Source organism: Mastacembelus armatus, chromosome 4 (genome assembly GCF_900324485.2).
Source record: "Mastacembelus armatus chromosome 4, fMasArm1.2, whole genome shotgun sequence".
Taxonomy (NCBI): domain Eukaryota; kingdom Metazoa; phylum Chordata; class Actinopteri; order Synbranchiformes; family Mastacembelidae; genus Mastacembelus; species Mastacembelus armatus.
The window spans coordinates 19,377,213-19,396,265 of NC_046636.1; the positions used below are offsets into that span (position 1 = coordinate 19,377,213).

General features: G+C 43.7%; 2 protein-coding genes across 6 annotated transcripts in view; one reads left to right on the plus strand and one right to left on the minus strand.

Moving 5' to 3' along the window:
- The window catches only part of tp63 (tumor protein p63), a 30,975-nt gene extending 21,479 nt beyond the window's left edge, over positions 1-9,496 (plus strand). For 2 of the 5 annotated variants that reach the window (XM_026304826.1, XM_026304823.2), the window contains 10 exons: positions 1,940-2,126; positions 2,228-2,343; positions 3,015-3,124; positions 3,239-3,375; positions 3,591-3,673; positions 3,770-3,894; positions 6,497-6,642; positions 6,928-7,075; positions 7,813-7,906; positions 8,005-9,496. In XM_026304826.1, coding sequence (XP_026160611.1) covers positions 1,940-2,126; positions 2,228-2,343; positions 3,015-3,124; positions 3,239-3,375; positions 3,591-3,673; positions 3,770-3,894; positions 6,497-6,642; positions 6,928-7,075; positions 7,813-7,906; positions 8,005-8,301 — 1,443 coding nt within the window. In that variant the 3' untranslated portion in view covers positions 8,302-9,496. The remainder of the gene's footprint in view (positions 1-1,939; positions 2,127-2,227; positions 2,344-3,014; positions 3,125-3,238; positions 3,376-3,590; positions 3,674-3,769; positions 3,895-6,496; positions 6,643-6,927; positions 7,076-7,812; positions 7,907-8,004) is intronic. The other 3 variants (XM_026304827.1, XM_026304824.2, XM_026304825.2) reach the window with 2 other exon arrangements.
- Positions 9,497-9,701: 205 nt separating this feature from the next.
- On the minus strand, positions 9,702-14,940 carry zbtb11 (zinc finger and BTB domain containing 11). The gene is made up of 10 exons (XM_026304822.1): positions 14,631-14,940; positions 13,901-14,151; positions 13,568-13,799; positions 12,461-13,473; positions 12,051-12,371; positions 11,545-11,959; positions 11,173-11,290; positions 10,906-11,064; positions 10,648-10,823; positions 9,702-10,546 (listed from the first exon to the last, which is right to left on the minus strand). The coding sequence occupies exons 1-10, from the start codon at positions 14,938-14,940 to the stop codon at positions 10,005-10,007; spliced, it is 3,537 nt and encodes a 1,178-aa protein (XP_026160607.1). The 3' UTR covers positions 9,702-10,004.
- Between the last annotated feature and the right edge of the window lie 4,113 nt (positions 14,941-19,053).

Here is a 19,053-nt window from a genome sequence, read left to right on the forward strand (position 1 = left end):
TGAGGACCTTTTTAGCACCTTCAGAGGGTAAAATACAGAGTAAAATTAGGTTTAACTTAAAATTTAGGATATGGGATGTAGTTATGGGTTTAGGGGCAAGTGAATGTACTATGTCAGTGAGTGTCCTCACTAAGGTAGCTGTGTGTAAATTTCAGACACTATGATAGGATCTAAACAACTCTGATTGCATCTTAGTGCTCAGAGTTGTGCTGTTTTAGCCTTCAGCTACCCAAAAAACGAGCACACTATTCAAAAGACACACTGACCCTTTAGAGAGCACTGCTCTTTCTCTTTACCTCATAATCTTCTGGTCTCTCTTTCTTTTCTGGTCTTTCCCCCTATCTCTCTGCTTGGCTTCTCCACCTCATTTAGCTGATTGACAGAGGCGTACGGGGAGTATCAGGTTAGGAGCGAGGGGACAACTACAGCCATTCATCTTAGGCTTTTTTTTTAAACATAGATCTTTGGAAAGCTACTTTGATTTTAAGGAAGAATCAGTTTAGCCGTTGTGTTGACATACATGGCCCAGAGCTTGAACTGTGCTCATCAATCCGTTGTGCTAGCAATCATGTTGACTACATCTGGTTATGCTTGAACGGCAAATCAAAACACTTGATACTGATTTGGTATTTTTTTACCTGTTTGCTTTAACCTTTCATACACTCTTCAGCAGTGCATATTAGTTGCACGTTTTATAATGAGGTCACTTGAGGAAGGAGTTTAGTTGAGTTTGAGATATTATTAACCCATCTGTACTGGTGAATCCCATCTCTGTGTGAAATGCAGAGCAGCAATTTGTGTGTTGGGTGATCAAGAATATGGGAACGAGACGAAAAGGTACTGTTTTGGAATTGTACTGATGAAAGAAAAGGTAGCGCCTGGGGAGCAGAGTAGAAAATGTCCGTGCCAAGCTTGTGTAATATTTGAAGTCAGCACAGACAGGTACTGGGATGAGCTCCTTTTATTTGGAACCAACCTTAATAGAGGTGGAATTTTATGTTGCATTGTTCTCAAACACAGCCCCAAGCAGTTTTCACAATGTTCACTTTTCTTCACTCAGAAATGAATCTGATAGGAAAAATTTCCCCTCCATCCTCCACCCACACTCAGTGTCTCCCTGCACATAGAGGATTTAAAGCGCTGCTGACACAGCATGTGATTTGAATGGTTTGTTTATACAGTTGGGTTATGCCTATTAGTAACAATTCAGTCTTTCTGATGGCTTACTGGTTATCAATTCGACCAGTGCCTGGGATCAAGGTACATCTATTATTTATGATTCCTGGCTTACAAACTTGAATGGGTGCCAGTGTGTGTGAGCAACCTTCACATTTTGGCACCAGATGGGTCTTCTGACTCCTGTGATTAGTCCATCAGTCCTGTACTCTAGAAGCTCAAACTGAGTCATTTTCTTCCAACCCCACAAGGAAAACTGCACTCAACCTTGTGTAGCGTTTGCTCGCCAGCCTCTTCAGAAGCCCTGTTCTGTATGATGATTGGCCAGTAGATGCTTTAGTAGAGCACTCCTTCCTTGAAGATGAAAGCCAGGCCTAGTTTAATTGCTGCTGGAGGGGTCCATTTTATCGCACTGCTCGGAAGTCCCACAGGCTCTCTGAGAGTTGATCTTTTGAGGTTGCTAATACACACTCATGGCAGCAAAATGTGAAAATATCTGTGTGTGTATGTGTGTGTGTGTGTGTTTAAGCAGAAAATAATCGCAGTCTTGCTTTTAACCCCTTTTGCTTTAGGGGACACCAGAAGTGCACAGTTCAGGCAACAGGTGTTTCACAGATTGATCTCTATATTTACAATCAGGAACGTTTTTATCTAGAACAACAGCCACTTTCACATATTACCTGAATCAGTTTGTCTGCTCACAAAGTATCCCACCATGACATGACATTTAATATTTTGTGGTTTGTCTTTTTGTCTTTTGCAGTACTCAACAGAATTGAAAAAGTTGTACTGCCAAATTGCCAAGACATGTCCCATTCAGATCAAAGTCCTGACCAACCCACCACAGGGTGCTGTTATCAGGGCCATGCCTGTTTACAAGAAGGCCGAACATGTGACCGAGGTGGTGAAACGCTGCCCAAACCACGAGCTCAGCCGCGAGTTCAATGATGGTCAGTGCTTTGAATTATTAAAAAAATAGATTCCCACTTTTCACTTCAGTAATAATTGTTTGCTGTCGACATTTAATGACATGACTCAATGTTGGTTCCAGGTCAGATAGCTCCTCCAAGCCATCTGATCCGCGTGGAGGGTAACAGCCATGCCCAGTATGTGGAGGACTCCATCACTGGAAGACAGAGCGTATTAGTTCCTTACGAACCTCCCCAGGTGAGCTGTCTGTCATCCTGGAGCAAGGCCAGCTGAATGCCCTGTCAGTGACACCTCACCACCTCAGCCTGACTGTGACAGAAAGCGCGATGACAGACTGAGGTCTCTGAGAGCCCAGCCTCTCATGTCCAGCCACTCAGTCCTGACATACAGCAACTGCTGCTTTATCTCCACGCAGGCCCCAGAAGAAAACTGTCCCAATTGTCTCTTCTTTTTTTTCTTCTGTTATTCTGTGGGTCATATTGGGGGGGTAGTGATACAATTTGATTTAACTGATCGAAAGGTCTCATTTAAGTTCAGTCCAGTTATCAGTTATCTTTTTCAAAGCTTTAACTCTTCATTAGATGCAATGTCACATGTTACAAATGGGGCTTCCACATTTTATACAGTGACATGTAATGGCTATCAGAAAGGTCCCAGTTCGGTGACATTATAACTTAAGACTCTTACCACTGTGTTTACTTATTTAAGTAATTGTTTACCTGTTTTTCTGCAGTAACCTGAGAGAACCGTAGTTAAAACAGCTCGATTTCTGCAGGAGAAACCTTTTGATTTACCATTCTTGTTAGTGACTAGATAATTGTGAACTCAGTTTTCATAGCCAGTTTGTTGTTGTGCCTGTTGAAATGTATTTTTTAACGTGTTTTCCTTCATTTCTGTGTCATTGGCAGGTGGGGACAGAGTTCACCACAATTTTGTACAACTTCATGTGCAACTCCAGCTGCGTGGGTGGAATGAACAGGCGCCCAATTCTTATCATTGTTACCCTGGAAACCAGAGAGTAAGAGACATTATATTTATCTTGAGTGTTTGTCTGTCTGCCATGTCTCCAGTAAAGCTGTGAAATGTTTGTAACCAAGGCTGTGCCTGCTCTGTGTCCCTGTCCTTCTACCAGTGGTCAGGTGTTAGGCCGTCGGTGCTTCGAGGCCAGAATCTGCGCCTGCCCGGGCCGAGACCGCAAGGCAGATGAGGACAGCATTCGCAAGCAGCATGTAACTGACGCCACAAAGAGCAGTGAGGGTACGAAACGCCGTAAGTAGTGCTGGGGCTGGTGATGGGCTAACAAGCTTTGGTCATGCTGCCAGTGTCAAGGACTCTCAACCACTGCAATCACTAACACCCAGTGCTCAGTGAATGCCGCCAAACTCTCTGCTACATTCCTACCTTTTTCCCTCGCTTGTTTGCCTCCTGCTCTGCTTTAGGCTGAGTGTGCAGGCCATTTTTACTCACTCCTCTTTTCTTTTCAGCCTTTCGCCAGGTTTCCCATGGCATACAGATGTCCACCATTAAGAAGAGAAGATCTACAGATGAGGAGATTTTTTGTTTGCCTGTAAGTTTTCCTTTGCTGCCTCAGGGAGTTGTTTAAAACATTGTTCTGAGTGTGTCAGTAGTCCTTACTGACTTCTGTCTTTCTTTTTTCTTACAGATCAAAGGCCGTGAAATATATGAGATTTTGGTAAAAATCAAAGAGTCTCTGGAACTCATGCAGTTTCTTCCGCAACATACCATAGAATCATACAGGCAGCAGCAGCAAACTCTACTTCAGAAACAGTGAGTACAGATTTATAATAAAATCATGCTTTTGTTCTCCGGCATATAAAAGACAGACCTACATTACTTGCAAGGTTCACCCTAGAATTAAAGTGGACTTGATTACTTGGCTGTCAGCATCCAGTCTCTGTCTTATACTCGGTGAACTGCTTGTTTGCTTGCACGGAAGCTTTTTTTTTTTTTTTTTTTTGGATGGGATTGTTTTTGTTATGAATAGACTACAGTGATTTAACTGACTTAACATGACTGACTTGTTTCTGCAAAAGTGAATAGCACAGATAAAGGCTTAGCATGAGCCTTTTTTTGATTCAATGTGTTGCTGCCACTGAAGCATTGAAGTAAAAACTGGCAATAATTGCTTGAAAATGGATGTTATTCAGCTGCTGAGAATTTCCCTACAATCCACTCAATGCTGGCAACTTTAGTGGGTGAGCCTTGCATCAAGTAGAGCTGTTTTCCCTCTTCTTCTCTCTCATGGGATATGAGCCAAAGCTGATGAATCGTGACAAATGTACCTGGCTATGCATTGTTAAGGAGAAGCTCCCAAAGATTCGTGGTAACGCCTTTGGGTGCTCTGCCAGGTTTGCACAACAGCACCCAACAAAATCCGTGCTTCAGCCTCATCTGTTCACTTCAGCGTAATTAAAACTGTCTCAGACACACATGTTCACACACACTTTTCCTCATCCACGCCCATTTCACTATAAGCTATGGAAAAGAGAAGATGGGTGTAAATGATAGTTTGACAGGCCTCTGATGATAATTACTGCTTATGTTGTAGTTTCCCATTAAGAGACTGGCAGACAGCCTTCCAGTGAGATAGTGCAAGCATTTGCTGTGTTTTTACTTTATTTTTGCTTGTTGCTGTTGCTTCCTTGACAATCACTAAAGCACTGGAAGTAAAGATTCATTTTAGCTTAGAGTAGATTTTTAAAACATTTTAGAATCTAAATTGGAACTTTTGAAGAAAGATTATTAGAAAAGAATATTCCTCTTTAGAATGTGGTGTATTTGCCCTTTTTATTTGGTTATTTGCATGTTTTCTATTTTTCTTTGTATATTCTTAGGATCTTCACAACCAGCATAGCTTATGATTTTTTCTGTAACCTTTAACTCCTACAATGCTTCCCTCCTAGCCTTTGAAATAAAAGGTTCTGTCAACAGTGAATGTTTCAGACCTTTTCTTTCCTCTTGGTACATGCAAAATAATGTTGCTGCACATTCCGGGAGTGAAACGCTGTAATCTGTGATTTCCAAGTGCCATCTTCTGGACAACAGCATTAGTGCAGAACATTGATACTGTGTTAGGTTCCAGGTATCTATCACACAAACTTTGTGCAGGTCCTTTGGTGTGTATCTCTCTCCATTGTTGTTCCTTTCCTCCAGTAACTTTTATTAAGCTACTTTTCTGAACCTCTGGGCCTCTCTGGGGTCACTTGCTCATCCATCAGTGAGCCCTTATTTCTGCTCTCTCTCTTTTCTTTCTGGTTCCTCCCTGCAGTCTGATAAAAACCCGTCTTGGTAGCCAGCTCCTGGAGCCTGCAGGGGAGCAGAGGCGGTGCTGCAGCTCCTCCTGAATCTCTGCACCACATTCCTCCTCCTCTTCCTCTCCTGAGTTACACGGACCTCCTCTCTGTCTCCTTTTTTATCACTGATCTACTGACTTTCTGCCTTTGCTGCGATTCTGTATTGAAGACTGACACTGAAAGTTTCTGAGATCTGTTGCTGCTGCAAGATCATGGAGTAAAACTTGTATTGAGCCATTGTGCTAACTGTAGCCCTACATGCTGGACAGACTCTTTGCTAGTGGCTTACTGACAGTTTTCTTGAAATTCAGAGATTATCATTTTTGCATGTAGCATTTCTGTCCATAAAAAGGAGATTGTGTCATCTGCACTTTGTTCAGGTCAGATCATGTTTATCATTTCTTTGTCGCATAGAAGGTGATTCTGAAACATCCGTCCCATTCAGCCTTTTGTTGTGGCTGAAGTTGGACAGGAACTAAGCTTGAAAGTTTGTTTTTCTTTCTAACAGAGCTTATTCACCTGTGCCTTTTGTCTTTGCATTGTCACAAGAGCTGGAATCTATCTTATTGGGGGGGGGGGGGGGGGGGTGTTGAGGTTTGAGTACTGTAGAGTATTTTTTGCTAATATGCAGGTCATGTTTTGTATGTTTTATAGTTACTGCAGGACAGTTTTTAACTGAATCATGAATCATGAACTGATGTTCACTTGGTTTTGTACAGAGCAGATTTAAACATTAAACTCTGTGACCATTCTGTTTGAAACAGATCATGTTATTTTTGTGGCTGCTGCACCTGTGTCTTGTCAGAATCTAATAAATGGCTTTTTTCTTCTTTTTTTTTTTTTGCTTGAACTGTGTCCTTTTCTTTTACTGTTCTATTTCATTAAAGAAACATGGTCAGTATGAGGAGGAAACTGATCACTTTAGTTACTGTAATACTCTGTAATGTTATTCACAGTTATGTTGCAGTCATGCTGTTTGGAGACATTACTGTTTCCTGTAAAGAACAATACAGGCCAGGCCTGTGTCTGTAGAACAGTGACAATAACAGCCTGTAACCTTCTCTCGCCTGCCCTAGGACCTCAGTGCCGTCACAGCCCTCCTTTGGCTCCAGCTCCCCAACTCACGGAAAAGTCAACAAGCTGCCCTCTGTCAGCCAGCTCATCAACCCTCAGCAGCGTAATACTCTCACCCCATCCAGCATGTCTGGAGGCCTGACTGACAGTAAGTGTGCCCTTTGTTTCTTTTCCTGTCTATCTCAGGCTGTACACATCCCCTCCACCAGTTGTCCCGTCCCTCCTGGGCTTATTGCATACACAGGACAGCGTGTCTGGGCAGGCAGGACGGGACCTGATCACCTCTCAGCTCACTTACTCCACTTCCAACCCCCCCGCCCAAAAAAAAAGCATGTGATCCCTGTGAGATCCCCCGTTTAGTTGAAGTTATGTAATATCTAAATCCCAGAGCAGCAGGAGAAAAAGCTTACAGTAGCTCCTTTTGTCTCTGCAGTGACTCCTATGATGGGCACTCACATCCCGATGAACACTGACATGAGTTCATTGAGCCCCACACATTCACTGCAGCCACAGCTGCCCCTGGTGCCTTCCTCCCACTGTACTCCCCCTCCTCCATACCCCATGGACAGCAGCATCTCCAGGTACCTCATCCGACCACAGCGGACACGTTTACATCTGTTTTTTCTTTCTTTTTCACTTTTTTTTTTAAATTCACTGTCACCAAACTTAGTTACCTGCTGTTAGCCAAAAGAGCAAAAAGTAAGTTAAAGCACAGCCTATGTAGCTTAACCAGGCTGTGAATACTAAATATCCAGCCAGCTACTTATATTAAAAAAAAAAGCTACCTTGAACTAGCAGCACGCCAGCAGTTGTCGAGCTTGTTAAAACAGAGGGCGGGCACTGGTGACAACTCCACTCTTAAAACTGGCATAACATTTTATGAGTTGTGCTTTAATAATTTCATAATCTATTTTATAAACATCATGTATTTGTTCTTTTTCTATTAAGATTTATTCCTGATCATTTATTTCTCATGTGTATTATATATCTAATTTTTGAATACTATGGGGCTTCATACATGCTCCCAGTGTTATTTTCATTATGGAGATGAAAATGCAGGTCTAAAATTGTGCTTTAAACTGTTTGAGTTATTTTTAATTGTATTAAATTGTTTTCCTTAACTTCAATAATTCACTTGGAATCAGGTCACATTTTAAGCTCAAAAGTAGCTTTCAATCCTAATGTCCTACATAAATACTGATTATTTTGTTTTTCTTGTACAGAATAAATCTGAATAAATCAGTGTTAAAGTAGGTTTTCAGAAGAAGCCTTCAAGTTAACACCATTTGAACCTTCCCTTCCTTTGTTCATCCCACAGCTTCCTCATACGGCTGGGCTGCGCTGGCTGCTTGGACTACTTCACAGCACAAGGTCTAACCAACATCTACCAGATTGAGAACTATAACATGGAGGTGAGCCCTTGCCTATCCAACACGAGTCATTTGATGGGTTAGAAAGAAGAGTGGCTCCCCGTGCGAATTCTAACGCTCCCCTGTGTAATGACCATTAGGACCTGTCCAGGCTGAAGATCCCTGCAGAGTTCCAGCACATCATCTGGAAGGGCATCATGGAGCACCGACAGGCCATGGATTTTTCCCCACCTCCTCACATAGTGCGTACCACCAGCGGGGCCTCCACCGTCAGCGTGGGCTCCTCTGAGGCCCGAGGTGAGCGTGTCATCGACGCTGTGCGTTTCACCCTGCGCCAGACCATCTCCTTCCCACCACGTGATGAATGGTCTGACTTCTCTTTCGACCTGGATTCTCGCCGCAACAAACAGCAGCGCATCAAGGAGGAAGGAGAGTAAGACGACCTCTGTCCTGTTCTCAATGTTCCCATTTGTCATTTCACGCCTGCTTCGGAACATTTCATTTGAAAACCTGGTATTAGTGCAAATACTGCTGAGAACAAAATAGATTTTCATAGAAATGCACTTATTTTTGTTTTTCTGGTTCTTGATATCACTGAGATTAATGGTGTTAAGCAAAGGTGCATTGGATTTTGTTACGATTTCTTGAGAGCACTTAAGAAACGCTGAGGATTTGACAATTTTGAGTTTTGAGTTTCAAGTATTCACAATTCATTCCCATGTTATACCATGAAACAATCTTGGATTAGTGGGTTTATTAGGGCTTATTTCTGCTATGGCCCATAGCAAAAGTGTATTTTAGTTTGTAATACTTTTTTTTCACCACTGTGGTTGTACAAGTTAATCAAATATACTGGTTTTCATTTGTGGCAGAAGTCAGCATTGATTGTATACATTTCAAACATTTCCTGTCAGAAGTATTATGTCAATTTATGGGCAATTTATTTTCTACTGTAGCTTCTATTTTTGCTTTTTTTTGTCTTGTGAGACCAATGCATCGTCTTTTTGAATCATGTTGTGAAGTATGTGTTTGAGTGACAGATGGACGTGCATTTACTGTAGCCATATATAGCTTAATGCTCTTGACCCAGTACTATGACTGATGTGGTTTTGTTTGCTCTTGTGTTACTGCTGTACAAAAGTGGTTGCATTGATTGCATTTTGAAAGCAGGCTTTGCTCTTGCAGTGGATGCCTAGCACAAGTATTTTTTTTTTTTTTTTTTTCTTATTCAAAAACCATGTTTTGGTAAGGGTTTATTTCATTTTCTGACTGGCCAAAACCTATAATATAAATGTATATAAATTTGTATAGTTCTTTTTTGAAAGTCTCCCTAAAGAAAATGCATGATTGTCATCATGGAACAAAGCATACTGATGTGAATATTGCCTGGTAGTTATTGCCAGCAACAACAATGTATTAGTTCAGAAGAGTACATACGGTATGTGTGTATCCTACGTTGGCCCATAGCTAACGCAGGATACACACTTTGCTACATGTAGCCTGCATTTTTAGAAAACATTTTTGCATTTTCATATTTTTGTACGTTTTGTAAATATGTTGTTGCAGTATACCAAGGGTATTTTGATATAAATCTTAAATAAATAACCATCCTTGCTGTATTGCATGTTAATACTCCTTTGTGCTGAGTGTGGCTTCATTGAAATACTACTCCGTTTTAGCCCAAATGTTTAATGGGTGAGCCAACATGTTAAGTTCTCAAAGAGAACCTCTCACTGGTGATGTATTAAATTACGAGAGCAAACCTTTAAAGTGCCCACAGCCGTGATGACCAAGTCTGGCAGCTGGTTACAAAAACAACGTTACAGACAATTTCAAATTATTTTGCCAAAGCAAGTGTCTTATTCATACCTTCTCCTGAGTGCCAAATTTATATAGACTCAAGGATTAACTTTGTTACTGTAAATCCAACCATTTACACACAACACAGAAATGTGAATGCATGTGCAAACACACAACTCAAATACCCACACATGTGGGCTAAATAGACAGCAAATAGTCCTCTCATGGCTCAACTTACATTATGTACATTTTCAGAAAAATAATCATCTCTTTAAATTCTGTGACATTTTATACAGACTGTGAGATACAATGTGACCAGTCTGTGTGGCAGAATCAAAAGTTACTCAACCTCAGCCACATGAGCCACCTCAACCTCCATGGTCTGGATCACCTCGGGTGCTTCCTCGAGCTTGGCCCCTGTGAGGGCCTGCTGGGCCAGGACATAGTTCACAACCTGCATGATGCCCTGATCTGACAGTGTTGCCACCGAGCCGTCGCTCACACCCTGAACAGCCTGCACGGCCTCCACAGCCTCCACCGTCTCCTCTGTGATCAGGACTGTCTCGATCTCCTCCGAGGACGTCTGCTGTGCCGGACGGAGCTCAGGCGGTAGGTCGGATGCTAGGATGCTGACGGCGTGCTCCACCTGTGTGCCCTGGTTGTGGAACTGCAGGGTGTCCTTCTCTAGCATGATTTTTCCAGGGAGATTGTCCCCGTGGTACTTTGCCATGTGTTTACGTAGAGTGCGTGCATCAATGTGGGCCTCCTGACACATGGGACACACGTATGGTCGTTCTCCTGTGTGTGTCCGGACGTGACGCTTGAGAGATCGTGCATCGGCCCAGGCAACACCACAGGTCAGGCATTCAAACGGTTTCACTCCTAAAAAAAAAAAAGGAAAAAAAAAAAAAAAGAACAAAAATCAGCACTGTCTAAACTGACCTTATATAAATGAGCTTCCACAAACTAAATGAGAGTCTCACCCTGATGGTTGTTGATGTGGCGCCTGTACTCTCGGAGCTGAGTGAACGTTCTTCCACACTGCTCACATACTCTCTCCAGGTTCTGCTTTACTCTGCCTTTCTTCCCGTGCGTGGCCTTTTTAACGTGTCTTCTGAACAGAGCCTTCTCGAAGAACTCCTTCCCACAGACATTACACCTAAGCAGACGAATAAACGTCAATAACTGCAGTGATAGGCTGAGCGCAATGCTATCAAAAGTACACTTCTATTAGGACTTACTTAAAGGGCTCAGCCACACTGTGGGACTTGACGTGGGAGTACCAGTCCTTCTTCCAGCTGTAGCACTTCCCACACACCTGGCACTGGAAGGGCTTCAGACCCATGTGCTTGTTCATGTGCTGTTGCAGATCTTTTGCTTCATAGAACCTTTTATCACAGCTGCATGAAAGATGAAGTAAAAAGAAGAAAATACATAGATCTCAATTTGTGCCCTGGCCAATGGAACTGGAAGTTTGAGTCTTTAAGGAGAGATGAGCAGTTACTCACTGGGGACAAGCGAATGGGCGGACGTCAGGTTTGGGCTGGTGCTTCTTCAGGTGTTTGCTCAGAGCTGAGGCTCGATGGAAGGTTGCTCCACATGTGTTGCAGAGGTACTTTGATTCACCTATAGATGTATTTTATAGTTAACAGTTTAAAAACAGTGACTGAATTTTACTAATAGTTTCCAAATTTTAAACATAATCAAAAAGAACAGTTGGGAATCCATCTCTCAGAAGTACGGGTGGAGTTACTACAAAAAGAATACACTTGCTACAGGACATTATAAAACCATGCATGTCAGCCAATCAAGAAGGAAGATTTTCAGGTACACATTGTTCACTAACTGGGGTGAACTAACCCTTTAAAAGGAAAACAGACCTGTATGAAGGCTGGTGTGCTCCTCCATGCTCCGCTTGCTTACGAAAGACTTCTTACAGTACTCGCACTGGAACTGTTTGGTGACGTCGTGCAGCGCTCTGTGCATCTTCAGGCTGTGTTTGTGGGCGAACGTCTTGCCGCAGGCCTTACAGGAGTGAGGCCGCACGCCCGTGTGATTCAGCATGTGGATCCGCAGGGAGTACAGCTTGGGTAAGGTCTTCCCGCAGATGTCGCACACAAATTCTCTCTTGGTATGCGGCGATGAAGTCTTGTCGTCCAGGTCGTCTTGCACCTTGTCCGCTGTGCTCGGATCTACGGGGGGTTTGGTGACGGGTGCTCGCTGGCTGCTCTGCTGCTTGTGTCGGGCCAGGTGGGCACGAAGCGAGGCGGCGTACTGGAACTCCTTACTGCACAGCTGAAGGAGCGCACAGAAAAACTATGGTCAGAACATCCCTGACAGAAGCTTAATAATTAAATGAGACACTTGGACCGACAGTAATACTCACGCTGCACTTGTAACCTCGGGCTTTCTCGTGTTTTAATGTGTGCATGATGAGAGAGTAGCGTCTTTGGAAAGACATGCCGCACTCAGAGCACGTGTGCTCTCTATCCACAGCACTCTCTGCTGGGGTTTGATCCTGCTTGCTTCCAGTCTCAGGCTCTGTCACTGCTGTCCCAGCCTCCTCTGTCCTGACCTCTCCCACTGTCCCGCTCTCCATAGCGCTGGCCTCTGGTTCTGTCCTGGGTTCAGATGCAGACGGTCCCTCCACTACAGGCTCCACCTGATGTTTTGGTGGTCTTCCCCTCTTCCCAGTCCTTGGAGCCACCTGAAAGCATGATTATGTTGATGTTTAGCCACTACTAGAAGTTTGTTTTTTACTTTTAACAGAACATGTGCGAGTAAAATGGCATGTACCTTTGGTGTGGTAACACTCGCTGAGGCTAAACCTTTCTCTCCCTCCTCTTCATCCTCCAGCCCCATATGGAGACGAGCATAACCGCCCTCTGCAATAGAGCGCTGCCGGAGCCGTCTTTTGTTGGAGTCATCTGATGTTATCTCCTGTCTGTCTGTATGGTTTTCATCAGCAGAGGGATCATCTTCCTCCAGTGGTATGAACTCCTCTACTTCCACCTCCTTCTTCACTTTGGCTGGACGTCCTCTTTTGCGTTTTTGGGGTGCGGGTGCTGATTCCATCGTCTCCTGAGGAAACGTCACTGTATCAGCAGTGGCTGCAGACGCCAGGCTGACAGCCTCTGATTCGCTCACTTTATCTGGGTCCACATTTATAACAAAGACTCCTGCTTCAGCAACCTGCGGCTGCTCCATTGCCAGGCAGGCTGACACCACGGCGAGGGACTCGCTGGCTCCGGCCTGTCCGCTGTGGGTAACCACAGTCATCGTCTCCCCCTCCATTCCTTCTGCGCTGCCTGAGATAAGGGTGACAGTCTGTCCTGGCTCAGCCTGCCCACCATGAGTGATCAGAGTCACAGTTTCATTCTGTTCCTCCTGTCCACCTTGCACTTTGTCTCCTTCTGCAGCTTCAGAGACGACAGTCATCGGCTGCTGGATGTAGGCCTCTTTGGAAGGTGCAACAAAAGCCAAAGGCTCGCATGCCACAGCAACACCACTGGTGGTGACCACCGCCTGGCCGTCATTCTGTATGGTCACCATAAAGGTGCCGGACTCATCCTTTGGGCAATCCTGAGAAGCCGGTTGGCTCGACAACACGGTGTGCACGTTTCCTCTTTGATACACCATCAGCTTCTGCTCCTCCACCTGCTTATGCACAGACTCACATATATGCAGCACCTCTGTCATCAGCAAATGTCGGGCAAGGTTGGCAATATCCGCCATGATGCAGAAATTAAAAGTAAGCATGGAAGTGTATGCAAAGTCCAGCAGCGGGAGAAAGCTGGCTTTGGTGAAACCTGGAGAGAGAAGATCGAATGTTACAGCTGATAAATCTGCAGAAAAAAACAAAACAAAACAAAACAAAAAAACAACAACAAAACAAAAGCTTACCAGAGAGGTCAACCACAGCTTCATGTGTAGACACAGCCCCCTTCTCAAAAAAGAGCTCATTGAAGTATTCACTGCAGGCTGCCAGAACGGCTTTGTGTGCACGGAACTCCTCTCCTTCGATCAGCAGCGTGATATCACAGAACTGATTGCTGAGACGCTGCTGGTTGAGTTTGTCCAACAGTGTTTGGCTGTGCTTGGGCAGGAACTGATTCACCTCGCCCTTACTGTCCACCTGAAAACACACAACACGCCAACAACGGGCCCATTAAGAAAATACTACTACTGTAGGACAAGCAACATCACACCTCCACCATCATTAGGACTGACACCCACAAAGACCAGTTCGTGCTTGGCGGTCATCGTCTTGGCCAGCTTGGATCTCAGCTGCGAAGACGAGTCAGCGGAGAACAAGTTGTCATCTCCCTCTTCCTCCTCCTCTTCCTCCTCTTCCTCATTCATATTGGCAGCCGCCCTGCGTCTCCCCTGCTGGGAGAACGGTCGAGGTCCAGAACCATCATCTGCACTCCGCCTGCTCTGACAATGAGCGCACTCTCTGATGTGGTCTTTCACATGCTTCAGGATCCCTGGGAAGGAAAAAAAAAAAAAAAAAAAAGACACTGGTGACCACACCTTGGAGGGTGTAGTTTGTGGTGGTGTAAGAAATGGGTGGATGACAGCAAGTGTGTCAGTGCAGTGAAGTACAGTGCTCTGTCAGAGCTGCCTCATTTTCACTTCACTACGGCGAAAGACAAAACATAAAAACACTGACACAGTTTTTAACATTTAGTTTTAAAAGAAAAACATTTGTGCCAAACGAGTGAAACACAATAGAAATATGAGCTGCATTCATGCATCAGTAGACAATCAATAGCTCCCCTTACTGAGTCAAAGGCCCAACAAAACAAAACTATTTCTCCAGCCACTAGATGGAGACAGAGTGTCTGCGTATGGCGCACGTCTCTATGCGTCAGGGCTGTGTTTACGCCGGTTTTCTGGGGAATTAACGTTACGGGCATCAGACTGACCGAGTCCACCTACTCGGGACTCGGCTCCAGGGTCTCACCTCTCCACCAGTACTTCTGAGAGATGGACTCCCAAGTGAGCTGCTGGTTCAGGTGCTCCCCTCCCTCCATGATGTGCGCCTCGTTGATAAGGTCCTTCCTCCGGCCGTCCTGCAGCACCACCTCCAGCTCCGTGAACTCATTCTGGCCTTTCAGTCGCCGCTGGTAGAACAGAGTCCCGTTTCGGACCACGTAGCAGGCAGCCGCTTTGCGTATTTTCCTCTTGGTATTACCAGGCGTCCCCGGGGCGTAGGGCTCCCGCTCGTCGGTCAGATAGCGGATGATGGCCAGGTAGCTCTGCTCGCACGACATGTCTCAGCCCGCCGCGCTGCCCCGGCAATTACTGCTGTATCTCCGAAAAGAGCGTCCTCTGCGGGTGATTAAATTAAGATAGAATTTTTATGCGGAGTTTAAACGCTAAATAATGTGAAATTAAAATGCCACAACAGCATTTTAAATTGTTTCCAAGGGTGGAACTGCACTTCGCAGCCGTGAGAGTAGACTTGCCCGAACAGACAAAATGGCTGCTACACAACCGGATGTTTCGTAAGGAAGGGCGGAAGTGCAGTGTCACCATGCTCCCTCGGTAGAGGGCGCCATGTCCAAATTTATAACACGTTTATTTCCAGCTGTTCGTCGAGTTACACTGTTTTAATGAATGTTTCCACTTGTCTGTGTGTCATAGTTTATACGACAGTTTGTGGTGTCTGGTGTCTCTGCAGTTAGTTACTTTATTTTGAAAACCTGCAATAACATGAGTGATGTTTCACAACATGAATTTATTTATTACTTTATTTATGTTCTCATTAATGTACAAATTTATATTGCACCTTAAGGACTGCTTTTTATTTCGTTGTACCCTGTTGTACAGTGACAATAAAGACATCCTTGATCCCGTTATTTAAATTCACACACACACACACTGTTTGTGTTACCAGCTTAAGCACAGTGTGGTTGCAGTATTGGTGATTTTGGCCTGCAGTTACTCAGAATTGGATTAAAATCAGATTTTGTGGTATCCCTTATTGGGAATGTAATAATGCAAAACAGCCCTTTATGTGACTTTAACTTGTTTTTCAGTTAACATAAATATTACCCCTTAGGAAATATTTTCATTATCTCAAGGTCACAGGGGGCTGGAGCAAAGCTCAGCTGATCCATGTTGTCTGACAACAGAACAACCCCCAATGCAATATCTGTTCAAGTGCAACTCCTGTAATATGTGCAATAACTGTGAATAACAACTGTAAATATACAACACTCACTCAGAAGCTCTTCTGCTCTCTGGACTTAACCTACTCCTGTTTCTATTTGTATTCCTATACTACTTTCCCCACCTATATTGAATTAATCTATGTACATATTGTGTGAACTGTTGTGACAAGCACCCTGAGAGTCACTGTACCGGACTCAAATTCCTTGGGTGTCCAACACACTTGGAAATACACCTGATATAATTCTGATACTGAGCAAGAGGTGTGGTACATCAGTCTATCACATGACACATACAGAGAGACAAACACTCACATTCACACCTAGAGGCAATTTAGAGTCACCTGTAAACCTAACCTGCATGTGTTTGGACTGCAAATACAAACCTGGAGCCCTATTGCTGTGAGGCAACAGTGCACATCCAGGGGTGGACAGTGAAAGAGTGGGCTCTAACAAGTAATAAGCTGCCCGGTCATATATCCTTGATAAGAAAGGACAGGGAAGGTTCTACCCGCTGAGGAGACTGAGGTCATTTGAGTATAGGGGACACACCTGCTCCATCCCAAATGTATGGTCAAGCTCTACCGCAAGTCCTTCCTTCCTGCTGATGGCAGACTGTACAACCAGCACATCTCCCAGTAGATACCCCAGCAGACCTCACATTTACATCACTGTGAAACAGTAAATATTTACCATACCAGAGCACATTGCCTTCTGTTCTTATAGTTTTATTATATTGTAATTATACTTTTATTGTAAATGCCTTGTTCTTTATTTGCATTATTGTTTTTTTTATCTGCTGTACCCTTTAGAGCATTGTCAGACAAATTAAGATTTGTCTTATCTCATCTTATCTTATCATACCACCCTCCTAAATTAAACTGCTTGTAAAAAGTGTCAGTCATGTGCATGTGTGTGTGCGTGTGTGTGTGTGTGTGCACACAGGATGGCACCACCCCATTCATACCATAGAAAGGCTTTGACCCATATTCAACCAGTCATCCTCAAACATCAGAACATGACTTTTAAGTTGCTTTATTCTGATCCTACACAAAAAAAAATAATTCTTTGAGTTTTACTATATTTCAGTGAGAGACTAATGGCATTTTATGTAAACAAACAGCACTGATTTCATATTAAGTTGATTTGTCTGTGATCTAATGCTGTCATCTGTTGGATTTGAAAATACATTACTTCAGTTCTACAGTTACAGAAAAATGCAGACTAGCTTTTCAAGTGACATGGATTTTGAATAGACTAAAGTATGACACATCCTAGGTGTAGTGTCAACATGTAGTTTGGTGGGAAAAAAAATAAAATTGGGCTAAGCAAAAAAAAAAAAAAAAACTCAAGTATGGCAAAGAAGGAAATGAGCCTATAAAAAATCAGTTTTAACTTAAACACCCCCAACCTATTTCATTCAAGAACGTGGGTAATTGTTCCAAATTTCAGGGTCAGGAGAGGGTCATTTTCATCCGTAGCTTATTGTTACTGGTCAGCCTACCTTACTGTAGTAACCTAGATGCCAAACATCAGCTTTAGCATAAACACTGGCTCCTGTGTTTATCCAATCACTTTGCAGACCACAACTGAAAAAAAACCCCAAAAAACAAATATGCAGGATGCAAGCTCAAGTTTGCAAACTTTTTTTACATTAGCTTTTCAGTCTACACAATTTGCTGTTTTATGATATGCACTAATAATATAACTGTTTCTTTTTCCAATGATCAAAATTGCAAGTAAAATGAGGTTTTGTTTCACTTGCTGTATGACAGAAGGGCCCGACACACAAACCTACCTGCTGGAGAAGTGACACTGGAGCTACAACAACACCAGGGAGAGAGCCAATGACCATAAATTGGTAGGGCAGAAGTGTTTACTAACAGATTCAACCTATCAGTACTGTTCCCATGTGTCGGAATTCATCCACCATCATCCCAGCTCCACAGTAAATGCAGTCATTCCTTGTGAACTGGTCAACAAACTGAACATTCCAGGCCTGGCGTCTTTGTGTGTTCATGGATAATGGATTTTCCCACAGACAGACCACAATAGGTGAGAATAGGTAACCACAGCTCCTCCATTCTAATCCTGAGCACAAAGGGTTTGCACTGACACAATCCTCTTCACTTTATTTACCCATGAGTGCAGCAACATCTCCAACTCCAACATAAAAATTGCAGAGAAGACAATAGTAGGATGGATCTCAGACAATGATGAGACAACATAGAGAAGAGGTGATACGACTGGTGTGAGGTGTGAGGACAACAACCTTGTCCATAACTCCTCCAAGACTAAGGTGATAATTGATACCTGAAAGACAAAGAGCAGTGAACATGTCCCCCTCCACATAGATGTAGAAGCAGTAGAGTGTCTGGAGAATGTGAAGTTCCATGGAGTCAGTGTTTCCAACCAGCTATCATGGACCTCCAACACCTCAGAACTGGTCATAAAGGCACAACAGAGGCCCAGCTCTCTCAGAAAGGGAATGAGTTCCATCAAAAGCATCCTCACCAGCTGTGTTACTGTGTGGTTTGCACTGCTGTCAAGTGTGGGTGCCTGCATTAAGTAGTGAAGGCAGCCTAGCATTGGGTGGGAGCTCCCTAATTTCAACACCATATATGTCAGCAGACTGAGAAGGAAGGCGAGTAGTGTGTTCTTGAATATTACACACTGTTTGAACTACTGTCGCCTGGAAAATGGTTCAAGTCATTAATATCCAGGACACACAGGATGAGGAACAGCTTTTATCCTAGAGCTATTGGCTGTGAACTTACACACACACACACACACACACACACACACACACACACACACAATAGTCTGCAAAACACCACAGCGACTGCAGTGCGTGGGTGCACATATGCACACATGTCCTTGTCTTGTACCTACCTGCTACCCATGAGTACATGCAGAGCAGAGCCACAAATTGCACTTAACTACCTCACTCTCCATATTTGCCCTGGAGGCTCACAGACACAGGCTCAGGGATCCAAAAATTCTCAAGAAGGTAGAAACCTCACAGGTGTGGAAAAGTGCTGTTGACTGGTTTTCTGTTAATAAATCAACAAATAAATTAATCGACTACTTCTTTTAGTACAATCTGGCAACATAAACATGTAACCTTCATTTCCCCTCAAAAACAGCTTCAAGCTGCTGTTCTATCTCCCACAATGAAATTAAGTGAATCAGCTCCAGCTCTTCCTTTTATTT

What these genes read in the sequence shown, in the direction of transcription:
- zbtb11 (XM_026304822.1), bottom strand. Translation starts at nt 14,940, where the DNA reads ATGTCGTGCGAGCAGAGCTACCTGGCCATCATCCGCTATCTGACCGAC. An exon ending in CCCGAGGTTACAAGTGCAGC is followed by an intron (nt 11,960 to 12,050) that starts GTGAGTATTACT and finishes GCGCTCCTTCAG; the next exon opens with CTGTGCAGTAAGGAGTTCCA. An exon ending in CGCCCATTCGCTTGTCCCCA is followed by an intron (nt 11,065 to 11,172) that starts GTGAGTAACTGC and finishes TCTTTCATGCAG; the next exon opens with CTGTGATAAAAGGTTCTATG.